Consider the following 26,354-nt stretch of genomic DNA (forward strand, 5'->3'; position numbering starts at 1 on the left):
GCTTGGCTGTTATATACTGTGAGGCTTTGGCCATGAATGTCTGCGTCTGAATTACAATATCCCATCTAATATGGGTGGCTGTAGCTCAGGTGGTAGAGCAGGTCATCTACTGATCGGAAGGTTGGTGGTTCGATTCCCGGCTTCCCCTAGTCTGCATGCCAAATATCCTTGGGCAAGATACTAACCCGAAATTGCTCTCCGATGCATTCATCGGAGTATGAATGTGTGTGAATGTCAGTTGTGCTTGTGCGAATGGGTGTGAATGGGTGAATGCACAAGTTGTGTAAAGCGCTTTGAGTGCTCAGAAGAGTGGAAAAGCGCTATATAAGAACTAGTCCATTTACCATTTAATATAAACAGCTATGTTTTCATAGCTTTCATGTTTTGCTGGTTGTTGTTTTTTTACTTTAACAATATCTGAAGATTATTCAGTGAATAACATCTTTGACCTGAGTTGGAATGAATCAACCACAAGGGTTTGTTGCCATGCAAAAATGGCTAATTATAGTGCTGGGATAAAGTATTTGTCCCTGTCTTTGATTTTTTTAATGTTTGTCTGACTGGCATGTTTCTGATAATTAAAGAATTTGTATTATTAGACAAAGATAACCTAAGCAAATACAACATTTTTTTTATGTGATGATTTCATTTGTTAAGGGAAAAAAGCTATCCAAACTTTCCTGGTCTTGTGTGATAAAAGTAATTAGACCCCCCTTTTAAATCACGAATTAAAAATGTAATCACATTTTTCTAGGCGACATCTATCAGCCTGAAAGGGGTTACAAAAGTATTTGTAAGCCTTTGGAACACTAGCAAACCACACTGAGAGCCATTATCCACAAATAGAGAAAACTTCCCAGGAGTGACCGGCAATGTTCCCTCTAATTTTTCACGTGTCTGAGCGAACACACAAACTCCCTGAGCGGTCCCTTGGACCACTGTGAGCGACATCAGACGTGTGCACTGTGGTCACTCCAGCATCGAATCCATCCAAGTTACATGGTTTATTAAAATAATCAAATTACAGCATTTATGTTAGACTACTTTTAATTAACTGCTTTAGCCCACTTACAATGAAAATGTAAAAAAAATCTAGTCATTGACCTGTGCAGTATGTTAACACTATTGGAAGTAAAAATAACTTGAACTCCAATTTTGAAAACACAACTTTCTTTCTTTTTTAAAAAAAGCTCTGACTTGTATTATGAGTCTGTGGTCTGGGAGAGAGTCTGTAACTCTCTGTCTGCAAAATATAGTATATAATGACCAATGCTGGGCAATTAATTATATAGTTACTTCTTCAAAAAAGTAACTCAGTTTGGCAAACAACAAGGTTTTTTGCAGCTATTTTTTAAATGCAGCCAAGGCATTTTTAAATAAACATTTCAAACTATTTACAGAACAATCAGCTGTTCTGCATCAAATCTGATGCCACACAAATTATTTGTGCCACTCCAAAAAATAATTTCTGTCCACTATGAGATAAAGGAGAACAACAGCCTGATACCTGCAGGCCTGACAACAGGAGATATATCACTCCTGTAACACCTGTAACATTCAGCAGTCGCCTCATTGTTCTGACACACACACAACAACACTATACTACACTCTAACTACACAAGATTTGTGCTAAACGTCAAAAATCTCTCACATCTCAAAACTTCCCCCCGTTTCTTAACAACTAGATGCCACGTTGCCATATCATTTTTTGATTGGTCGACATGGTACTTTTTTGGACGAATAGGAAAGGGAGAGGGGGGTGGAGTTTGTTTTTGCTCACACTCTTTCCAGCGTTTTCCTTATAAAACACAGTTTTTACCGTTTATACCCGCAGTAAATATAAGCAACGATAGTATTCAGGAAGAAAACCAAACATTGAATATTTTTTTAATCACAACTGGGGCTGCCACAAACGATTATTTTGATAGTCGACTAGTCACCGATTATTTTTGTGATTAGTCGACTAATCAGAGCATGCATCCATTGGACGTAAAACCTACAGCTTACTGCACAAGCATGCATCTGCTCTCATATAACTATCATTAGCTTACAGCTTTAAGTGTGTAAGGTATGTGCTAACTAAAAATAAAGACAAGATGATAGTTTATTAAATTTTAATGAAATTTGCAGATTGTTTCGGTGAAGTTTAATAAACTCCTTGCTATCTAAAATATAACGGGACACCGGAGTATATTCTCGAGCATCTCACACTTCTGATAATCAGTTGTCTGCTTGACGTTTATACAGCTGTGTAAAAACTACACAGCAAATCCAGCATGTCCAAATTAACACTGTTGGATTTGATTTCAACACTATTAAAGTGTCTATATGGGTCCACACCAGAGAGTGTTAATTTAACTCTTTTTGGAGAGTTGGTACGTTAACTCTGATTTAGTGTTAAACACCAAATCTGTCTGGAGTTGATAATTTAACACTTGGTGTTAAGAGTTTATATATTAACTCTCAAAGAGGATTTTAGTTTAACTACGTAAGAGTTATCTTCTAATTCATTCTAAAAAGCGGGAATTTTACTGTTCTGAACTTCTAGAAATTTCTTTTGGAAATAAACATTTACTAAAAAGATGCAATGGTTTTTGAAAAACATTTATTCTGAACTGTGCACCACAATTTCAAAACATTTTCTGAAAGATGTAACAGTATACATGTTCTCACTTTCATTAGAATTTTGTTTATCAAAAGGTCTGACATGGTAAATGCAAATAACAGCATTCTCATCACTTATTTCTTCAATACAATATGCATGTCCTTCATTCATCCCTTTGTGGAACTTCAACGCACTTCTGCTCTCCCCCATATTCCATCTTCACAAGCATATCCTGTGCGGAGATTGAATAAAAATTAGTTGACACTAATTAATGGCACAAATAATCCAGTAAACAATTGCAGCACAGTAAAAAAAAAAAAAAAAGGAATCCTTTTTGAGCCATTACTTGTGTATTGGCTCAAAAAGTATTTTCCCAAAAGACAAGGACACAGGCAACAGGTAGTACTGAACTAAATGTAAAACCTCAACCTTTTTCATTTTTACCTAAACCGTGTGCACAAAACTCTGTAGGGATCTATGCTAACGTAGAACCCAGTCAGGACGTCTGCTACTGCTGTTTGCTTGTTTTGTTTTGTTTTTTATGGGCGATCATTTTCAGGCTTCAAGTAGCACCATTATACCAACATTTCACATTCTACACATTGTTTTAGGTGTATTTGACCAAAGGTTTGACTGAAAATTCACATGCAAGCTTTTTTTCAAGGCTGTGGTATTTGCCCGCAAACAATACCTTTCAGCTAGCTAAAACAGAATATTATGCTATCACCGAGCAACATGGCTAATGCCTTTCACACAGCTTTGTATCAACTCCAAAGAGCCACAGAAGTAAAAGCTCATAATAATAATTGAAACAATCTTTGAAAAAATGACTTACCAAGCATGGCAAACAACTCAAATATGTAGAGCAAAATGTTCTGAAACGGCTTCACTTCAGCTTCGATTGGAGCCGTGCTGGGGGCGGAGTCTGTGAATTTACTCTATTGGTGTCATAGCCCCTGTCGGAGTTCAGAGTTAAGAGGTCAAGAGTTAATGTTTCCATTGTAACACCTCCAGATTTGACATAGAAACACTCATTTTTAACACTCGATTTTAACTACTATCATTTTACACCTCAGAGTTACATTAAAAGAATGTGACTCTGCTTAGAGTAAAATTAACTCTACTTTTGCAAGAAGACTATTAACACCAAAACATTTAACACTTTTGAATTTGCTATATATAACTTTAATCTCAGCCAAACCGATTTACTCAGGAACAAATAAAATACTAAAAAAAGCCAAACAATAACATTTTTAAGTTATCTAAGTGACTTATATATATTTAACCTGAGTAGCGAAAGACGGTGGTGGGTTTGAAAACGATTTGCCGGGAGTCCGGTGTTCTCACAGGCTCTAGTGAGCCTTGCCCCCGGCTAGCTATCGAGCTAGTGGGTAACAGACGTCTCCAAAAACGTCGGAGCACTTTTGAAAATATGTGGTGTCTTGATAAACTGAGCAGATATTTGAGGTTTATACAGTTACATTCTCGCCTGAAAATATGTTAAACGTTTAATTTTGTGACCCAGAAAGAATAATAAGACTAATATTAAAACAAACTAGCTGCCGCCATTGTTGGAAACTGAGCTGGACTGCGCTATGAATTCTCGGACACTGCTTCTTCTTCGGGGTTTAACGGCAGCTGGCATCCTTGTACATGCAGTGCTGCCATCTTCTGTTTCAGTCCGTTATTACACTCTTAATTCCTACTACTTATTCCTGCGTCTTTTGTGATCTTACAAAGCTTCAAATGACGGGTCGACTATTAAATCAGTCGTCGACGATTTTGATAGTCGACGTAATCGTGACTAGTCGACTAATCGTGGCGGCCCTAATCACAACTCTGGTTTTACGTGGCCTATCAACACAATTTAAAAACTGGTATAAAGTCCACACTTTTTCCGTCAGTTGTTCCGTCTGTCCTGCTCACATCTCCAATGGTTGTACACGTCATTAACGTGGCTTCACTCCACATCAGCCACGCCGCTGTGCTCGCTAAAACACCGGTGTCGGCACATAAGGATGCTGTCATAGCCTGTCAACCACATTGATTAGCTGCATATATACGAATGTGAATCGCATCATTGGCTGGACTATGGGATAAGGTGGCATCATTCTAATCCCATACGGGAGCAGCCAGTCACTTACTGACTAACACTGCAAAACAGAATTGTTAAAAGTATTAATTTTAATTTCAATGCAGGTTAGATTTTTTTCTTTTGTGCACAACACAGATTTCCTGTGCGCAGAGACCGTGCCAGCAGTGCGCAATTGCGCACGTGCGCTGCTTAGAGGGAACATTGGTGACCGGTCTATCAGCATTACTCCAAGACCTCATCGGCAACTCCTCCAAGAGGTCACAAAAGAACCCAGAACAACATTTAAAAAACTGCAGGCCCCACTTGTCTCAGTAAAGTCAAAGTTCATGATTCAGCAGTCAGAAAGAGACTGGGCAAAACTGGCATCCATGGGAGAGTTCCAATGAGAAATTTACTGGTGGCCATAAACAATACCAGGGTTCGTTTCACATTTCCCAAAAAATATCTTGATGATCCCCAAGACTTTTGGGAAAAATATTCTGTGGACTAATGAGACAAAAGTTGAACTTTTTGGAAAGTTTTTGTCCAGTTGTATTTTGCCTAAAACTAGTACAGGATTTTTTTCATGATAAAGTTCATTCAGAGCTATGGGCATTATGTATTTCCTCGGGCTATCTTTGTCTAATATTAAAATCAGCTTGGTGATCTGAAACGTTTAAGTGTGACAAATATTAAAAAAAACTAAGAAATCAGGATGTTGGCAAATACTTTTTCACAGCAATGGAAGTACTGGGCAAAAAGTTGAAGAAGATTTAAACACTGTGTAGTATAATATATTTTAAAAAAATATTGTGTTCAAAGCCTCTTTTTGGTGTACAAAATGCAATATTAGAGAGATCAAGGCTTCTGCTTGTGTTGTGTGATTGTATTCATTTGTCCATTAATGTGAGTGGATCCACACTGCTTGCTTGCTTTTTTGTGTGTAGGCGTGGATTCATTGTAGTTCATTTATTTTACCCCATTCCCATTTACACAGAGACAAGAGGCTTGGTACTGTACATTACACAATGATCAATCACAGAATGAGTGGACTCCTCCTGTCTCCTACTTGTTTTTGTTTTGGTGTCAATGACCTTTCAGTACATTAATTAATTTAATCTTGAAAGCTTTTTTTTTGTTCTTACTTATAAGAAGTACCCAAAAACAATGTTGGCTGCGTAGTCAGGCTGTATACTGTTGATTTTAAGGAGACAAGGTAATATTTTTCTTTTTTGATCAAGAAGCTGCTGAATTTGTCCGGAAATAAATTGTTTAATTTTAATAGCATTTTAACCTGGAAAGGCTTGGACTGTTTGTTTTGTGAAACTTATTACTGATTACAAGTTTGTCTTTATTTTCTCACACAATTCAAGTTGCATTGCCTTGTTTTATCTTCCTTTTTATGTTTCTTTCTGTAGATCACCAACCGCTACATCTATGATACGGTCTTACTGCTGGCCAATACCTTCCACAGAAAGTTGGAGGACAGGAAATGGCACAGCATGGCCAGTCTGAGCTGCATCAGGAAGAACTCCAAACCATGGCAGGGAGGCAAGAGTATGCTGGATACTGTCAAAAAGGTATAAAATGGTGAAGAAATTCACACTGTGTTTTTTCCTCTCAAGGCTTACAGGAAGGTGCTTCACCAAGTGTGCAAGCATAATGTGTACTTGGCTGCTCTGGTGAGTCTACCTGAGTATACACAGATGTAGGCACAGAGGTAAGCTGGTTGTTGTTCTGCAAGCAAGCATCCTCAGTTCATACAGTAAGAACTTTTCATATGTGGTTAAAGACTTGTGAACCTTTTTTAGGGAGCCTACTTGCAACTTATTCTGTTCACTTCATTTCGCAATGTCTTAAACACATCAATTACCATTAATGAGAAGTTCACGCAGTAATGCAGTGCATGTGTCACAGGAGTGCAAGCAGAGACAGTGAAGATGGTGATTATTGGTGAAAATAAACAATAGCTTCCTGACAGGTTGAAACAACCAGAATGGCTAATAATTAGTATGCTAATTTGAGATTAATGGTGCGTGAGGTACGATACATTTAAGACATTAATATGGAGTCAGTACCTACAGCTTCCTGTGGCTTTTAGTCAAGAAAACAACTATATCCTATTAAATCTGATCCCAGTTTAATAAGATCCAGAGATTTGTTTACTGCTAACTACTTCACAAATACAGCCAGCTGTCCAATGTTTGTATCAATTCAATTCAATTCAATTTTATTTATATAGCGCCAAATCACAACAAAAGTCACCTCAAGGTGTATCCACTTAGATTATCAGTGTATCAGTCTGAAAGGTGTCAAAAAGCATTCATAACCCTTTAGAACTCTAGCAAACCACGGTGAGAGCCGTATACTGTTATATGAATGGCAGACAGACCTCGCCATAGAACACCTGTTCTATCACAGAATAAGCCTACGTGTTGCAACATCCAATTCAGTTTCCATAAAACATTGTATTTTCTTTCCAATATTAAAATCATTCATATGAGCTGTTCGCACTAAAGTAAAAAGCACCATCACTTCATGCGGATACCCTTTCGGCGCCAGCTGTGGTCGCAAGGTTGGAGCCGAACAAAAACACCCTGATAATGACTGTGTTTAGTCTGTTCCTTCCCATTCCATGCAAGGCCACCTGGGTTGGCTGGAAAACTGTTTACTTAGCATACCAGGGCGAAGGACACTGTCTCAGCTGAACTCTGGACACGCACACACATACGTATACACTGATATGCACACACTAATTCCCCCTCCCTTTCCAAACGCCTTCGATGCTTGTTCCCTCCTGAGCCCGCGCTGGGCAGGATGGCTGCTGTGTTTGCTTCGGATTACTCCTCACCCCCCACCCGACCCTGTGGCTTGTCACGTGTTCCATAATGTTGTACTGTGGACATTTATGTGTTTTTTTGTGCAGAGAAGTTTTTTTGTTTCCTATTCTCATGCTGTCCTCCCAGGAGCCCAGCATGAGTAGAGGTCTCTTTTTTTCCTCTTGTGCTTTCCCATTGTAGTGTATATTTCAGTGGTTTTTTTCTGTAACGCTACCGATCTCCGACCTGTATCCCCATGTGATGTCTGTGTTGTGTGTGTAAGGTCCGGGGGGGATGGGGGTCCTATTTCACTTCAGGGCAACCTGCACGTGGCGAATAAAGCCTTGATTGATTGAAATCTGTGGCATGTTAGTTCAGATAGTTGTGCAGTCAGTGAAGAGCAGAATAGATCTAGGCTCCTAAACTTATAGCCAGCTTGAACACAGAGTTTGTCTTTAACTGTGTTTGCATTAATTCAGAGTAAGTCAGGACGCAGTTCAACAAAAAAACGAACCAATCCAGTTTAAGATGAGTCACATGCTGAGGTTAATAAACAGCTTTTGTATTTACAACTGATGGGTTTTCAAATCCAACACCATTGCACCCAAATGTGCAACTTTAAAACCATACAGACATACATATAAAACCTTACAGACTGATTCGAATGCAGAAATGAAACAGATTCAGATTCACATGCTATAAAAGTAGCATATCACTAGGTGCTAAGACGAAATACAAATTAGTGCACAGCACTCAATAATAGACTTGCTCTCTTAAAACATAAAAAGAGCAGTAAGGCACCACAGTTTTTTATTGCAATACCTTCACCAGAATATAAAAAAGGCATATTACACTGTCATTATGTATATAAAAAACAGAGCCTAACCATTTGTTTAACAAGCTAAAAAAGTGTTTGCTGTTTTCTGACATTGTCCATATTTCATTAGCATTCATTTCCCAATGGCTATGAGTATAAAACCCTCCAAATTCTGCTCCTGAGTTGAATGCTTGATCAATTTCATTGTGCAGAAGAGGGTCATCAAAAATGTTTAGACCAAATCTATTGTGTGATACACCCTGTGAACCCTGTGTTCAACTCCTACAGGAGAAAAGAGGAGCACAGTTTCTGCATGCTGAATATCAATTTCTTTTTAATCTGTGTCCATCACACGATCCCCCATCTCTCACGCAGGCTGTGACAGTCTGCATATTCATTCACTGGAGATTTTTTCAGTAGCCCTAGTGTGTGTTGAAGCATGGACAGCCCAGACTGTAAATTCTTGACTGTTTTGTCTTCATCAAAACATTGGCATTTACTCATGTCCTGAAGTGCTTTTGGATTTAGACCATCAGTTTTTTAACATTTAGAAATTATGAGGTACCAGACACACTAGATCAGCATGAAGTATCCCACACTGTAGGCATCTGCAATTTATACATTCGGATGCTGTGCTAAGAATAATGTTTTGGACATGGATCCCAAGGGTTGCCAATGAGCTGTGTCCACTGCAACTCCACACCCCCCTGGCATCTCAATGCTTTTTACTATCAGTGCTGCCTGCATTTCCTTCTCACATTTGAAATCTCTGCGTTATTTCATAATATTTCAGTATTTGCGGTGTCACTGTCTTTGCCAGATACATTTATTTATTTGTTTATTTGTTATTAATGAGCACAATTCCTGGCTTTGAGACACTTTAGAAAAGGCCAAATCAGTGTGAAAATGCCGAGGAGCACTTGTAACAATGCTCAAAAGTAGGGATGTGTATTGATAAGATTTTCACGATTCCGATTCCATTTTCGATTCTGTTTAACGATTCGATTCTTTATCGATTCTCTTATCGATTCTTTTTAAAAAGGAGAACACTAAGTTCGATTAGCTTAGAACTTTGTTTTATATTTTCTCTTTGAACAAGATAGAAATTTAGGAGTAACATGGCCTTATAAACCCAACAGTGAGATCTTAAGAGATCCACAGCCTACGGCTCTTCAATGGGGTGTCACAGGGTCCCCAGGAAAAAAAATTGTAAATGTAAAATAAATATTCTTCTGTAGCAATAACAAAGTACTGATGAGTTTTCTCATTTTCTTATTTCATCTTCAGTTTTCCAATTAATTTCAGATTTAATTTGATGTTTTTACATTGCAGTCACTACTTCTAGTATCTGACTAATGCTTGGATATTTTATTAGCCTGTTTATATTGATTTATGTTGTAATACCAACACTATAATCTGTGATTAATATTGGAATTTTATTCAAAATTTTACTATCCCAAGGACAGCCAGGAAAATATTTCTGTTTTTTTTTTTTAAACAATCCATCTATTTCATCACTCTCCTGCAGTATGCACATATGTGTGTATATGCCAGTTTGAAGAAAATAAATCTTTGTTTAAATAATCATCCATCCATCCAGCCAGCCAGAAAGTACTTGGCGAGAAACCACACAACCCCTACAAACACAGGGAGAACAAACTTCACAGAGTTTACATGTCCCCTGCCAGATGGTGTATTCAAACCCAGGATAATATTAATCATAGTAATAATAATGATAACAGCAATAATAATAATAGTAGCACTGTTGCCTCACAGCATGAAGGTCCTGAGTTAGACGCCATCATCTGGCCTGGGGCCTTTCTCTGTAGGGTTTGCATGTTCTTCCCATGTTTGTGTGGGTTGCATGTTTGCACTTACTGTTAATTGGTGATTCTAAATTGCTCATAGGTGTGAATGTAAGTGTGAATCTTCATCTGTCTCTCTGACTTAGTCCTGTGTCTATCACAAGTTTAAGACAGGTTGACTGAATTGTTGACCTGTCCAGGGTGTATTCTGCATCTTGTCCTATAGTAGCTGGGATAATAATAATAATAATAATAATAATAATAATAGAGATGGACCGATCCGATATTACGTATCGGTATCGGTCCGATACTGACCTAAATTACTGGATCGGATATCGGAGAAAAATAAAAAATGTAATCCGATCCATTAAATATCACGAAAGCACCTCACAAAACTTGCAACACGCCGTAACTCGCCTCAGAACGTTAGCACGTCGGAGCAGTATGCATCACGTGATAGAGCGGCTGTGGCATGCGGGACCTGTCGGTGGTCTGGATAGCATTTGGAGCTTCGCTAGCAATCCGGCATTTCATCTCCGACAAAGTTATCCCCGAGAGAAGTAAAGCAAGTGTGTAAGTCCATCTCTGAATGTAAAGCATTCCTGCGTTAAGCTTAACAAGCGACTGCCTCTCCTGCTGCTACTTCAATCATGAAACTGCTTAATGATCAGCTGATCGGCTTTTCTGTCGGGAGTCCGTCTCTTTTGTTTGTTTTTGGCCCACTTTGCACCAGAAAGAGGAAACCAGCGGCTGAACAACAGCAGCACGTTTAAGCTTGATCAGCTGTTGTTAGAATGTATTTAATATTACTTTCTACTCGAGGATCTTTTTCTACGTAGCTGACGCTGGTAACTGTGCAGGGCCGGATCTAGCAAAGTTTAGCCAGGGGGGCCGACAGGGCATTAACAGGGAAAAGGGGGCACAAAGACATACTTTTCTTTCTTATTCTCATTTAAAATGTCTAGCTTTTAATAAATAATTATCTGACACCCAAAGTTTTAATTTGATGTAAAATGAATAGAAGTCCATTACTGTATATAGTAACTATTAAGTCTAATATATATACCCTAGTAAGCTATAGTACTTTTTCCTTTGGGAAGGTACCATCTGTGCAGTCTGCAATTTTGTTGAAGAAAGATGTTGAATCTATTTAATATTTCTTGAAAAATAATTGATTTCTGTGCATTTTTTTTCACACTGCATCAAATTAAGGTTGATTACGTTGATTAAGCATCATGAGGTGGAGTGTGAGGGGTGGTTCCCCATTTTTTATTTATTTATTTTTGTTGCTGGGAGTTGGAACCCTATTAGTTAGGTTGCTTAATATTTACGCTAAGTACTCTTTAAAATACCAGAATAGGGAGGATGGTGTAGGTTTAAGTTTATTAGATTGATCAGTATTGCTGAACTATGAAACATTTTTTTTTTGCATACAGGTATAACAGATTAGCTTTAGTGTAGTTGTTGTTTTAAACTTGAGTATGAACTTATACAAAATGCAGCAAGATATTAAAAAAAACCAAGTTTTGTTGATTAAAAAACACTATCGGATTCATATCGGTATCGGCAGATATCCAAATTTATGATATCGGTATCGGTATCGGACATAAAAAAAGTGGTATCGTGCCATCTCTAAATAATAATAATAATAATAATAATAATAATAATAATAAATGTTATGAATCAATCTCTTTCAAAAAAAAATCAAATGATATTTATCCTTCTTTTTGAAACAACAACAACTAATCTGCAATTCAAGACACCTTTTTACAGCTCTTATTTTTCCTTGGCTGAAACAGCAAGATGTAGTCATAGCTAAATTGACTAATACGTTAGAGTCACCTGTAACTGAAGAATGCGAATGGATAAGGTTCTGAAAAAACTCTGTCTTAACTTTTATATTGTTCTGATCACAGAGAGATCAATTTTTTTATCAATAAATCTAATGATAGCTTTCTACCTTTGTCCTGAGTACACCTTAGACACAAAGTGATCGTGCATTCAAAGGACTGCATGAACAAAGTAAATCCACCAGTCGGCAATTTCTTCTCAGTTCCTGCATATTTGGCTTTTGGCAGGTAGAGGACTTCATTCTGCAGTTGTGATTTTAGGAATCTCAACATTTCACCTTGAGTTTACGCGTGGGTTTGGCAACACTTTCATCACTGTTAAATCCAATTGGATCAATGCCCCCTGTTTTGATATCAATAATAAAAAAAAATACTCCAGGGATGACAGTTTGACTGAATGATGAAGCCAAGTGAAATGCTAATTTAGGATTAGTGTCAGACAATAATAAATGCAGCGCAATGGCTTTCATATCTATCTCTGCACTTCACCTTGCGATCAGGCTGGGGTTTGGCAACACTTTCATCAGCCAGCCCCGGCTGCTAAACCAACCTTGATGACTGTCTCAGCAGAGCTCTGTTAAAGAGCCCTAAGCAGTAATAGAGTTGATTTCAACAGCCTGGCATCAGTTCCATTTCGCACTGTATCAGCAGTGTTCTTTACTTGCTGTGCGTGCCTGTGTGTTTAATCAGTGTTTTGGTATGTGGGGCCAATATGGTAATGATAAATACTAATTTGCAGGTGTTGATGAGGAGCTCTATTGATGTTGTTGTCTGGTGTTCATTGATAAACTCAGAGTGGAGAATAAATGCTGCTGTTACACCTGAAGTGCGTGTTGTGTTTGTGCTTAGAAGACTATGTATTGCCTGCTACATTTTCACCTTTGAATCTCTGCGACATAAACTGTTAAGGTTTAGGACTCATTTTAAAATTTTATTGATTACTTTAAAGGCATTGTAAGGCCTGTGACCCAGCCCCTACATCTTCTGCAGCACCTGGGAGACTGCTTTCAAATCTAGGCTTAACGATTCTCAATTTATTTTTGCTGTTATTATAACACACATACGCTGTTACTTTCATCTTAGTTCTGTCAAGCATCCAAAAATTAAAAAGTCTTTTTTTTTTCATTTCGCTGTTATTTTATTTCTCTTCTTAGACTTAATAAAACATCTTTTCCATCCAGGTTCTCCTAAATGACTATTAAGGGCTCAGTTTCAACCTCAGCTGTTGATGCAGAGATGTAAACATGCAATATACTGAGTGTGCGTCTAAGTACGTGCACTCATCCCAGGTGAATAAAATATTTACATAGATTAGTAATCCCAATAGCACATTACCATATCTTATGAAGTGCCATAGACATACTAATATAACTAGTTGTTCTTCAAAGCATATCAGCATTAGGGGTATGCACGCTTATGACAGACACACATATACATCTGGTGTGTTTGAGTACAGAAAGAGAGATATTACTGCAAATTCTCAGAATATTATTTACAAAAATTGGGAAGACTGTCACTATTCTATAACTCAGACATCAGATATCAAATAAGGAGGGTTCAATAAAAAGAGATTACTTGAAAGAATTGAACTTGGTTTATTTAGATAGAGATATTAATGTATATGGCGATTACACTCCGCCGATCAGCCGTGAAAGGATTTATTGCAGGACCCCCGGGAGTCTAGACACTGGTGATGGTGAAGATGAAAAGCTCTGACTGAGGTGTCAGTGAGGTGAAGTTGGGGATGAGGTGGGTTGCATGAATGAGAGTCTGAAAGCGAGAATGACGGAGAGCAAAGATTTAAACTATGCAAACTGGAGGCTGATCGCCCCAAAGAAGACGGGTAAAAAGACGATTGGACTAGAATGATGATGTCAGTATTGAGATTGACAGCTGGGAAAAGTGAAAGTGATGTAGAAAACAGAAAAGCAGCCTAACACCCTGTAGAGCAGGCAGATGAGTGAATATTGATCTTCCTTATTGAAATTAACCATAAGCGCATTTATTTGACTTTCCTAAAATATAAACAGTTGTTGCTTTCATCAGTTCAAATCATTGTAACTTCTATCCTGACAAACATCAACAGAAGCTGAAGTTTTCCCACTGAATATATGACAGCAGCATGAGACAACGGCATGCCCTTTCAGTCCTTCTCCAGCGTCTGACAGTTGCACAAATTTATCCGCGTGGCGAAACCACAGTAACTTGAATAATTATCCCTAAAAATGACACGAGGTATGACATTGGCCTGTCTGCAGACTCGCAGTTTATATGCTACAGATTAATAATGCTCTGGTCCATTCACCGAAGGTTACTAAAGTGTATGTAGGTGAAATGGAATGTTTATTCTTTTGCTATCACAGTAACTGAGAAAGTAATGCCTCCATGATGAGAAAAAAAAATCACAAGAGACCACCTGTATTATGTATCACTGTCAAATGTCACACACAATACCTACGACTGTGATAATATGAATGTGAATGTGATGTAAAAATCATACGTGTCTCGGTTTCGCTGTGTACAGTTACCATCACTTTTTTTTTTTGCTGAAAAAACTGTTAGTTTTCTAAGATTTGTAGGGAGAAGTGACAAAACAAAAGCTGACATCATTATAGTGATGAAAATCACAATAATAATTACAGTAATTTTGACGATAACAACAATAATTGTAAGATAAACCAAAAATAACACATCCTAAATCTTTTCCTTGCAGTTCGGGGTGAGCGGCCTGACCAGTTTCTTGGAGTTCACTGACAACGGCACTAACCCCAACATCTTCTTTGAAATCTTGGGCACAAATTATGGAGAAGATAGAGGACGGGGAGTCAGTAGGGTAAGTAGTTAAAACAGAACCTCTGTGTGGCGTTCTACTGTGGGTGAAGGGAGGATAATTTCTTCAAATGCGTAGAGTAGATTTGCATAATTCCTGGATTTACTGGGGAATTCCATTGCACCTAGTCTCTAAATGGTGTCTCATATTTACACAGGTATTTCTTCATTTTGCATGTCACCCCTGTAGCAGCATAGTCCAGCTGCTCTTTCATATTTATACCTGTATTCTCTCTTTCTCTGTCTTTCTTTTTTTCTTTCTTTCCCAAGCCATTAACGTCTTGAACAGAACAAATGATTTTTTTGTGTTTTCATTTTTTATGTTTTCTGTCCACCCGTCGGGTAAAGCCTGAGCACTGCAGCTCGCCTCCCCTTCAATAAAGCATGGTGTTAATTGGATTCATTAGAAGCATCTTCAAATGCTATCTGGTAATGATACGTGCATAATGAATTTTAACAGGCATCATAAAAGACAGCCATGCACGCACATATTCATAACATTGTTTGTTCATGGATTGTGTGCAAGTGTGTGGTTGTGGGTGTATGTGTGCACTTAGTTGTGTTTTGCAGGCTATATTAAAAAAAAGATGTTGTACATTCAAATCTCTGATTTTTATTATTAAGATGATCTATACGTCTGTGGTAAAGAATACACTTCTGTGAAAAACCGCTGATAAATAAATTACTACTTAAATTACTTGTTTTATGCATAATACTGATAACTTTCTACTGGACAGTGCTGTGAAGGTTCTCAGTCATCCAGGTCATCGTAGTCTAAGGAGCTTGGAAAGAAAAGCGTCTGGACTTCTGTGAGTTGCTTGAAGACGTTCTCAGTCCATGTTCTTGTTTCCAATACACTTACAGAAACAGGACACAAAAATGATGTCCTCAGACACGTATGCACAGTGCGTCTGTCTTCACAGATAACAGTGATCTGTGATTATGGATAATGTGGTGAGGCACCAACATAACACAGCATGCCATCACAGACAAAATTAATCTTTAAAGCACAGGATAATTACATTAAGGCACAATTCCCTAATCGCAAAGCATAATTACTTCTTAGGGAATTCAAGCACTTGTTATACAGTATTCCTGCCACAGTCTCCCTTAATTCTCTGAACATTTGTTCATTTGTCATAGGGATTCAATTAAATTCATACATGGCCAGTGTGTACGGCTGGAAATATAGTGAAATATACTGAAATATTCACTCAGAAACAGAAAAAGAAAGCTAGAGGAAAGTCCTGCTGGAACCTTTTTATGTATATAAATCCACGGAGAAGAAAAACTAGAAAAGAAATTAATATCCTGGTATATCAGCAGAAAAAGAACTATCACCAATACATCAGCCATTCAATTAGTTGTAGTCCCTGAATGCAAATGTGGGTACGTTGCAGAAGTTTCACCAATGCATGCTGATTGCAATGAAAACCAAGAGCTGTTATTTTTCCTTTCTCCTCTGCATTGTGTGCTTACCAAAAAAAGCTAAGAAAGAATATACTTAATTGAAATATACTTAATATTATGAAAGCTATCTGGTTCTCTCACTCAAGTCATTTTTTTTCTTTTGTACTGTGTGCTTAAGTGATACATAGGTCTTGTTTTATTTGCAAAGTAAAATGTACAGCATGTAAAATAAAGTAACTTAAATCAGTCTAAATCAAAAGATTTATTTTTTTTTAAAGAAGAAAAGTTGACCTTACTGCATAATTTTCTAAATTTCTAAAATATGTAGACCAAGCCAATAACTGTTATGTGTTAGGTGCACATATACTACAAAAATTTATAATAATAAAAAAATGATTGCAAAAAAAAATACTGTAATAAAAAAATATATTTGTCACCAACATCCAATTTTTTTTATCATGGTTAAAAAACTGAGCCATCAGAAAGGAAAGCTGGAAGAAAAAGGCTCGCACTCTATAATTTTCAAAGAAATAATAATGGCAAAGTAAAAAACAGCAGTGAAATAAAAGGAACAGAAACAGTTTCTTTCATTTGTATGAATTACTGATAAAGTTCCTCAGTTTCATAGACTCTGGGTCGTTTACACTTCAGAGCAAACAGAGAGAAGGAAGCTTTTGTATAAGCTTTGTCATATGTTTGCTGAAAAGAAAATTCTTGAAACTCAAATAAACCCACGTGTTCTGTTCACTGCTGAAATGTTGTAACATATTTATTTAACCACCCCTGAGGTCTGGTGACCCGTGTTACAGAAGTGTAAACAAATAAAGGGACCACATTCCTTATAGAAACTTTTGATCCGTTATTTATAAATTGCTTTGTGGTTATCTTGTATTTTAACATAGGTGGTGAAGTCACATGACATTTCCCATAAAAAATGAAAAAAAAAAAAGTCTAAGTCTGGAACCAAACGCAATTACCATTGGTTATATTCCTGCATAAATTATAGATCATCTCCCTTCTCACACTTCATCTTTAGAACATATATATTAATCATGCCATATGAAGTTTAATGTGTTTTTCTTGTACCTGACTACAGTTCTGCATTAAAGCTTTCTCTGTTTTTGACAAGTCCTCAAAAAGCCCAGCTAAATTGCAATCAATATTATTGTGTGCCTTTTTGACCTAACCGGACCATTAACAATACATGCTTATTCCCCTAATTATAGTAATACCACTGGTTTCATGTGAGCATACCACTTAACCTGACCTTTCTTTTCTGTTCTTCCTCACGGTTTCTCTTTGAGCTTTCCTAGGCCTGCTCACAGTTTCATTAATAACTTTTGGGTTTTTTTGTTATTGTTGTTTTTTACTTAATTAATGTATTCTTCTGAGCGCCTTTCTCTTTTACGACTTCCTCCTTCTTCATCTCCCTGTTAGATTCTTCTTCACCAATCCGCTTTGACTTTATCCCCATCATACTTCACACAGATGCATACAGCTATCGAGCGATAATAATAGTAGCAAATACCTGAGATCCGTCATAATTATTACCACTACACTGTGGTAGAATTGGATTTTTGCTCCATTACCTTCGGTTTCTATACACAGAGCCTATATATCTCTCTATATATACATATACAGGCATGTCAGGCTCCACTGATCTCTTACAGAGAGGCGACAAGACTGCCATGTGTAATTGCTTCGTTAGCTATCAGCTACATCTTAAATGACTTCAGAGAGAAAAACGGCATCGAGTACTTTAAAACAGCCACAATAAAAAAAAAGGCTTGTGGCTAACTGAGGAGATAAGAAGGAAGGAGGTTTAGATTTGAAGAAAAGAGAGATAAAATGAAACAAGCTGAACAGCACAAGAGACAGCTAGAAAGGAGATAGATGACCTAATCCTTTCAGATCCCATGCAAGCGATAGAAACAGCAGCTCAGGTCATAATAGAGTCACAATCATTACATTCTTACTCTCACATATGCCCATGGTCTCCTTCCACTCACACACGGGCTCATATTCTCCATCTTTTGGAGGAGAGATTGAAACGTTCTCCCTCTTTATGCAAATCAATGGCCTGCAAACTGCAGTGTTCCTAAATTGAGGTCACTTCAATTATCATCTCCAGTCTTATTTGACATATGTGGTAAATTATGTTAAGTGACTTCAGAGAGTCATGGGACCCTGGGAGCCTTTTCACAGTCCCGCCACCATGTGAAAAACATTCCCCACCATTACATGTTTTGAATGATTGAAAGACATTTTTCTTTTATGCGATCTCTTAATGCGCGCACAAGCTCAAATACCCTTAATAGCTGCAGTCACTTGGGAACACATGCAAGCCCATTCACACGTGCATTTGCATAAATCTTCTGACATGTTTGAAAATGTTCAGTTAACTCTTTTTCTTTTTGCATAACAATTTATGTCAGTCTGCATGACCATAAATGCGTGACACAGAGAGGGAGACGCAGAGTTTCCTCTCGTTTAGCACATAAACACACAGAGAGATTCTGCTATAGAAACAAAGCCAGAAACTGAGTTCCAGACAGGGTTAATTACTGTTAAAATTTGAGAAATCCAAGCCACAGTGACACACAAAGCTGTTTTTCACCAGCACTCCACAGACATATGAATTAACCTTTGGATCAGGATGCAACAAAAGCTTCTATGTAGTTTTTTAAAGGGACAACAATGGTGAATTTTTATTCTGAACACATGTCCCAGATATATTTTTACTTCAATACCACTACAGTAAGCAGAAAAATGTCAGACAAAATTGAGCACTGTCTTGTGTTTCCTTTCAATAACACACCTGTTATTGGCTCACAGACTAATATCCTGTGGTTTGTCTCTGTTTTGATGTTGGCAGTGCACTGTCCCAACAGGATCCTCCATATATCTGCTGAAATAGCTTTTTACTGAATTCAGAGCCTAAACTAATGTTACCTGACTTATCACCTTTTTTTCTAACCAGCATTAAGTGTTGTTTAACATGTCATGAAATGGTTCACCCGAAGAGAAAAAAATGCATATATATAAATAAAGGGACATCCCCGAGGAAGATTGAGGTAGTATTTTTTTTTTTTTAATAAATAGGCATTTGTAGCTCAGCTGAGACAAAACTGAAATCCCAAGACCTACAGGCCAGATAAAGATTCCTGATAACATCAAATACATTATAGCTGATAACACAGAAATAGGCATATTAAAATGTTTAATTAATTTGGATTATTCATGCACAGCATGTTGAGCAGCGCTTCAGATTATCTGTGATTATGGAACATATCTGAGAGGCAACAGCCCTCAAGGGCAAGTTACCAAGCTCTATGGATGAGGGCTAATACCACTGAAACTGACTGTCAATGGTATATGAAAAGGTCCAGGGTGAGACAAATAAGGTAATGGTAAAACACAGAGAGAGGTTAGAGTGATTGATCTGAAAAAAAGACATTTTGACTGGCTCGTGAAGTAAAGTAAAATTTTATAAATAAGCTGCAGAAAGCTGGTCTGGTTGGAAACATGCAGTGTTATGGTAATTGAAGAATGGAAGACAGTGATAGACAAAAATGTCTCCAAGGAGAAAAATCTCTATTTTCCTCATTTTTTTCCATCTTATTAAGTAGATTTGCATGACTCTTCATTCACCATGCCCCCCACCTCCAGGCCAGGTGGGAGATTGCAGAAAGGATGGAAAGAGGAAGCTGTAAAAGATGCATGAGTGAAAGAAAGATGGAAAAGGGCATGGAAACAGGAGAGATAGACATAGGAGCAGAGTGATGGAGAGAGAGGGAGAGACAGAGAGACAAGAGGATGTCATTGATTTATCCTGCTTGCAGGTTCCTACATCTCCACTTCTCTGGTTCTCTCAACTGTTAGCATTGTGCATATGCATCCATGCACTTGTGTATGGCTTCCTTTGCCTTGTGTAATGTTCTTGCATGTTGCTGAGGCTGTATTGTAGTGTGGGATGACAGAACCTGGATAAGTAACAGAAAACAAAGTTGCAATTTCACAAAAGATCTTTAGTATCTATGTTTCAGGCGCCACTAGTGAACAACCAAACTTTTTGAGCATTAATGAAGTTAGAATTTAGTACAACAACATTGAACAATCATTCAGATGAGATTCATAGATGTAGTGAAGGAGGACATGCACACAGTTGGTGTGACAGAAGGCATCTGTACAACCACAGTGAGTGTTTGGTCCATGTTGCCAGTAATAAGTCTTACCCATTCCTGGTTGGTGTTGGAATCTGACAAGGCTGCCCTGTGCACTTTTGCTGATTCCGTCCATAAGTTTTATGGACAGAATTTCTAGGCACAGCCAAGTGTTGTCACCTCTGTTTTTGTGATGGAAATGAGAATTAGCACCTCCAAGTCTGAGTGCATGGTTCTCAGCTGAAATATGGAGAAGTGTCTGCTCAAATTTAGGGACAAGTTCCTGCTCCAAGTGGAGGAGTTTAAGCATCTCGGGATCTTAATCACAAGTGAAGAGAGATGGGAGTGGGAGATTGACTGACAGTTTGGTGTCGTGTCTGGAGCAACTCTTGACCAATCGTTGTAACAAATTAGAAAGCTGAGCATGAAAGCGATGGTGTCAGTTTATTGGTTAATCCACATTCCTATCCTATCCTATGGCTACGCGCTCTGGATTGTGTCCAAATGAGATCGCAGAGACAAGCAAATGAGCTTCCCCAGATAGGGTGAGGAGTTTGATCAATCGGGAGGGACTCAGAGTACAGCCACTACTCCTCCACATCAAAAGGAACAGGTCGAGATGGTCAAGGTCTCTGAATAGGATAAATTCTGGGTGCCTCCTAGATGAGAGGTTCTGGGCATGTCGTACCAGGAAGAGGTTGTGGGTCAGACACAGGACATGCTGGAGAGATTACATCTCTTGGTTGACTTGGGATCGCTCAGTACCCTCTGGATGAGCTGCTACCCTTGTGACTCAGATCTTGATAAATGGTAGAAAATAAAGAGATGTAAAATTTTTGCAGATATTTTTAACATATGAAGATACATTAAAAACACAGGAATTAAGAGAATTTAAAAATATGTAATTCAAATGAACATTTATATTTCAAGGCTTAACATTTCATCCCTAATCGCCTGGCTCTTATGTAAAATTGGCCGTTATGTACAAAGATTTTATTACAGCAAAGTGTTTATGTACTCAGATCCCAGTAAGTGGTACAAAATAACATAACAAATAGACTTTAGTTATTTCTGATTAAAAAAGATGTATGACATATTGTGAGAGGGAAGTTAAAATAACCTGGTCAGTACATAATTTGCAATGAAAAGACATCAGAAGCCCAAAATAGTAGAAGTACAAGCACAGTAGAACAATAACAAATTGTGAATGAGTACATGCAGATGACGGGGAAAAAAACAAAACAAAACATGTTACTTTAACACGGAGTAAGCTTACTATTAATAGTGATAAGCTCAGTGATAGCATACACCATCTGATCTGCGAGGTGTCAGTCAAACATACTTGGTAAAATGTCAAAGTATCCATTCAAGTCCTCAGTCCTATCACATTATTCTGTCCATTTCCAGTGTGGTCAGGGCAAGAGCACACCAGATTATTTTTTTTCAACCTTTGTGGTAACAGCTTTTACCCTTGTGAACTCATGAATACTAGAGTATTTGCAGGCTTCCTCTGTGGGACTGATTGATGTCTTCCATTTGTTTTAGCTGGAAGGTCGTGTCAGTCAAGAGTTAACACACATGCACTGACCAGCAAGTTATAATCCGGGTGACCACAGCACAGTGGACACTGGATGCTAACTGAAGCTGACGAGGTGCCTCTGGTGTCCATGGATCAGTCTACGTTTGGCAGCGCATATGAATATTATCTGTGTGTGTGCTTGTGACTGAACAGCAGAAAACATAGAGAGAGGCAGAATGAAGAGCCGGGTGGAGAAAAAGAACAGAATCAGATAAGTGAGGCGAACAAATGTGAAAATACAGAGGAGAGGGAAACAGCATTTTTAACTATTACTTGCTGTCAAACAAACCCCATTGGGAACTTCATTGTGGTGCCAAACAAAAACATCCGTTGTGCAAACAGTATGGGTAACACCAAACACTAGCCCGACAGCCACTCTTCTTCTTTTCTGTTTGTTGAGACAAGCCAGGAGAAGTTTTATTCCCCAGGTACTCAACTGTCAATCCTGTCTCATGTCTCCTCCAAGGCAGATTCTGTGCTGTGACATAGGGAATCTGAGCATAAGCACACTGATTTTTAAGAAAATGCCGCAACTGTAATAGGTGGCTGCATATACTGAGGTTCCGCTGTGTATTATCATTTAAAGAATTTGGGAGCATGATGTACTGAAGCGGCTCCCTGAATTTTAAGGAAAGACAGAAAGACAGAAAGTGAGCACAAAAGAAGGGATAAAAGAACAGCAGTGTTATTGTGTGTGCATTATAAAAGTTTTACATTCTGCTCCATACCTATTTCTGGAATACTGCAGGCACTATTGTCTCTATAAACCCTTACCCCTGAAGGAAAAAAAAACATGCAAAGGAGTACTGAAAAAAAGACAGAATTAAATATCTCTGATGTCAGAACCCTTCACCCAACCCTATCCTCTTTATTTCCATTCTGCTGTAGTAAAATATGAAATTGTCTTGTCTCCGCATGAGCTTGAATTGCCCCAAACATAAGTGTCTTTGGTCTTGCAAAGGGGCAAGATATATATATATATATATATATATATATATATATATATATATATATATATATATATATATATATATATATATATATATATATATATATATTAAATAAACTATAAGCAGCTATACATCTTTAAATTTATTAGCTTACAGAAGAAAAAGTAAATAGAAGACTTTAGATTAGTTGTGTTATTCTACAGTGTACTGCAATACTCTATATATTCTTTATCCATTCTTTATGTCTTTTGCACATAGTCGGGCTGCATGTGCACCAGTGCCACCGAGGTACAGAGATCACTGTCAAATCGTGGATGTTATGTTATTAATATAAGGCATATAGCAGTGAGAGGGGAAGAAAAGGTTAGACTGATGTGCCTGGGTGGATGGAAGAATAACGGCTCAGCGAGGTGTGAGTAACATATAAAATTGTGAAAGGATAAGAGGATGGTTATATGAACGAAGGAGAAAAAGGAAACAAGAAGCAGCCCTGTTTTGCCCTCAAGCTAATGTTTTTTAAGCCAGAGAGATGTATGGATAGATGAGTATGGAGAGAGAGTGATGGATGGACAGCAGAGAAGTGGAGTAGGGAAATGAGGTGGGTTATCAGTCCTTGGGTTAATCTTTGCTATGTAGTGGATGGATGGATTGATGGATGGATAAATGGATTGACAGGATCAGGAGGAGACATAAGGGAGGAGGCCTAATTGCCTGTGACCTGGTTGTAAACATAGCACAAGTAAGGTGACAGCTGAGAATGACTGAGAGATCATTAGCAAAGAAGTGAAGGTGATTGATCAGTGGGATCTGACACCAGGTTTGTTTCCTTGTCTTAAGCATACAGTGGATTTCTGAATAGTGGCAACTGGTGCTAGAGGGGGTGGAGATCTCATGTAGAAAAATACGTTTTTACAATAATTTTTTTTAAATAAATAACAGACTTTTGTATGCCTACCTAAAAATAGTGACATTGGAAATAAACGTAATATAGTACACAAATTGGCTACACGGTCATTCAATCATTCAAATTAACTATGGCCTTGATTAGCAGCACACAGTGGTGAAAACGAATAGCAAGGCACAGCCTGAAATTGAGTTGTATAAGGAGGACCTGCGGCAAACTGGACTAGTGTATTGATGTGGAATACCATTACCTAACATTACCTTATTTCACCATGAAATTGGCAAATTTCCCATAAACTTTCCACATTTTCTTCAAGCTAAATCTGTGCTGGCTCTGTGACAAATATTACTGCTGGCACCAGCAGAAGCAGAGGCTGCTGCAGTGATGGAACTGATGAAGGAGTTATATGAACTGATGGAACCTATCAGCACATCAGTCTTACACAGTTCTGGCTTCAACATCCTGTTCTTAACTACATTATCCCGCAAGAGATATTGCTTCTATTTAAAATGAGCACCCTCTATGATCAGTTTTAGTCACAATTTCACCACCAAAAAGTTTTATTTTTCTTCTGTAATTTTGCCCCTGTTTATTAGTTTATTGGTTAATATGTTTACACATAAATTTAAAGGCACTCAAACGCTGTATAGAGAGTTTTACAAGAGTAGCTACATGACTTCTTTCATTATAATGTTGCACCATTTATTCCCATTTTATTCATGATTTTCAGCACTCACTGGGCACTTTATTAGGTATTAGGTACTGGTCAACAGCTTGTCAACAAAAATATCCAGTCAGCCAATCACCTAGCAGTAACTCAATGCTTTCTTGTCTCTACAGCTCATCTATCTTGTTAAACCAAAGGTTTGTTTGAGCAGTATTTGATAAATCACCTTATCTAAAATTCAGCAAATTTATCGGAATATATATCTCACACTATGCCATACTTTGGTCTTAATAAATAACAAGGTCTTTTTCACTAGTTTTTAAAAGCAATGGCAGTTTCATCAATTTTTAGATAAAATTCATATTTTGGAGATTAACATTATGGATTTGTAGCCAGTAAATAGTATCAATATGGACCAATGTCTGTGAGGAATGGCTCGAGCAGGTTGTTGAATCTAGCCCACAAAGACAGTAGTAAAGTACTAAGACTAAGAATTAAGAAATGAGCTAACAAGTATATGCCCTGTGTGTGTGTGTGTATGTATGTATGTATGTATGTATATATATATATATATATATATATATATATTAGGGGTGCAACGATACACAAAATTCACGGTTCGGTTCGATACTTTGGTGTCACGGTTCGATATTTTTTCGATACAAAAAAAATGTTCATGCCTTTTTAATTTGTCATTTATTAAAATTATAAATATATATTTTAACTCAAAAGTACAGTTTTTAAATTTAACCCTAACCCTTGTGCGTGTTTTTTATTTTGACAGCGAATGCACACCTGCGGACCACTTATGTGCAGCCCTGGTTATTTAGCTCGTCATATTGCAGCCACAGAAATTCTTTTGTCCATGAAACCATAAAGCTTCTTTTTGCCTTACAGTCTGATTTGTCATAACTTCTCCGTTTTGCAGTAAGCTTTTCTTTGGCTGTCACTTCTTCACCCTGACCTGTCTTATTTGGCTCAGCAGAACTGAAATATAAATCCTGCTGCTTTTACACACGCACTCACATAAGCTCAGCGATTCTCTGCGCGATCAACCTCTCACATGTTTAAGCTTGCTGCGGGAGATTTCACTTGTCATGTTTGCATAGTAAGCTAACGATTAATAAGACGATGTCAGAGGAATTGGTGCACAAATTATCATCACTCACAGATCAGTGCTGTCGCTCTCTATACACAGTTCGCACGATTGCAAAGTGAAAGCAAAAACCAAGCGCAAATTCAAACGCGATTTCAATATGTCACATATTGACAGTGGCTCACCGATGCCAATGACATAATTACCCAGCTACATTTCCGAAAGAATGCAAAAGCATTGACATATTTTTCCTTCCTACAATAGCCAGACTGGAAAAATCGCTAGCCCCGGGACGTTGGGCTAGCGATATTGCAAGCCCTGTATCTGATTGAGGAATCACTCATCTTTGGAAAAGAGAGTTTATTACAGAGAAATGTCTCTTTCCAAAATAAAAGCTATACTATCCGCTTCTTCTGGGCTATATTCTCAGCAGCATAAGGAGAATCATGTGCTAACAGCTGTCTAAATGACTCGGCTAAAGTTAGTAGCATGCTTGTTGTTTTTGTCTTTGCACTAGGATGATGTCGGCGTAAATGTGCAGTCATATTCGTTGTGTTCCCACTAGTGCTTTCAGGTTAATCTCATTGAAATGACCTTAACGCCACAACACGGCAAATCTCCGTTAACGAGCTACCGCCGATCGCCCCGTGCATGGGGCTAGACGGCCAACACGTTAACGAGCTAACTGCGCTAACACACTAGTTCCCACCCATGTAATTGAGCATTGCATGGCACATCCAACATACTGTTTTACTTTAGTCCATGACTCACTTACCTTCAGGGTCA

The 26,354-nt window shown here is 37.9% G+C and overlaps 1 protein-coding gene across 3 annotated transcripts in view; it reads left to right on the plus strand.

The window, feature by feature from the left end:
* grid2 (glutamate receptor, ionotropic, delta 2) overlaps nt 1-26,354 on the plus strand; it is a 576,013-nt gene that overhangs the window by 405,694 nt on the left and 143,965 nt on the right. For all 3 annotated transcript variants that reach the window (XR_015131855.1, XM_086314608.1, XM_086314609.1), the window contains exons 7-8: nt 6,098-6,259; nt 14,684-14,803. Coding sequence is in view for 2 of the 3 variants with exons in the window: in XM_086314608.1 (XP_086170734.1) it covers nt 6,098-6,259; nt 14,684-14,803 (282 nt within the window). In the remaining variant the exon portion in view is untranslated. The remainder of the gene's footprint in view (nt 1-6,097; nt 6,260-14,683; nt 14,804-26,354) is intronic.

The sequence above is a fragment of the Aulonocara sp. 'chitande type north' Nkhata Bay genome, linkage group LG12 (assembly GCF_057382095.1).
Source record: "Aulonocara sp. 'chitande type north' Nkhata Bay isolate Kocher_YH1m ecotype deep benthic linkage group LG12, A_spYH_male_GT1.1, whole genome shotgun sequence".
Taxonomy (NCBI): domain Eukaryota; kingdom Metazoa; phylum Chordata; class Actinopteri; order Cichliformes; family Cichlidae; genus Aulonocara; species Aulonocara sp. 'chitande type north' Nkhata Bay.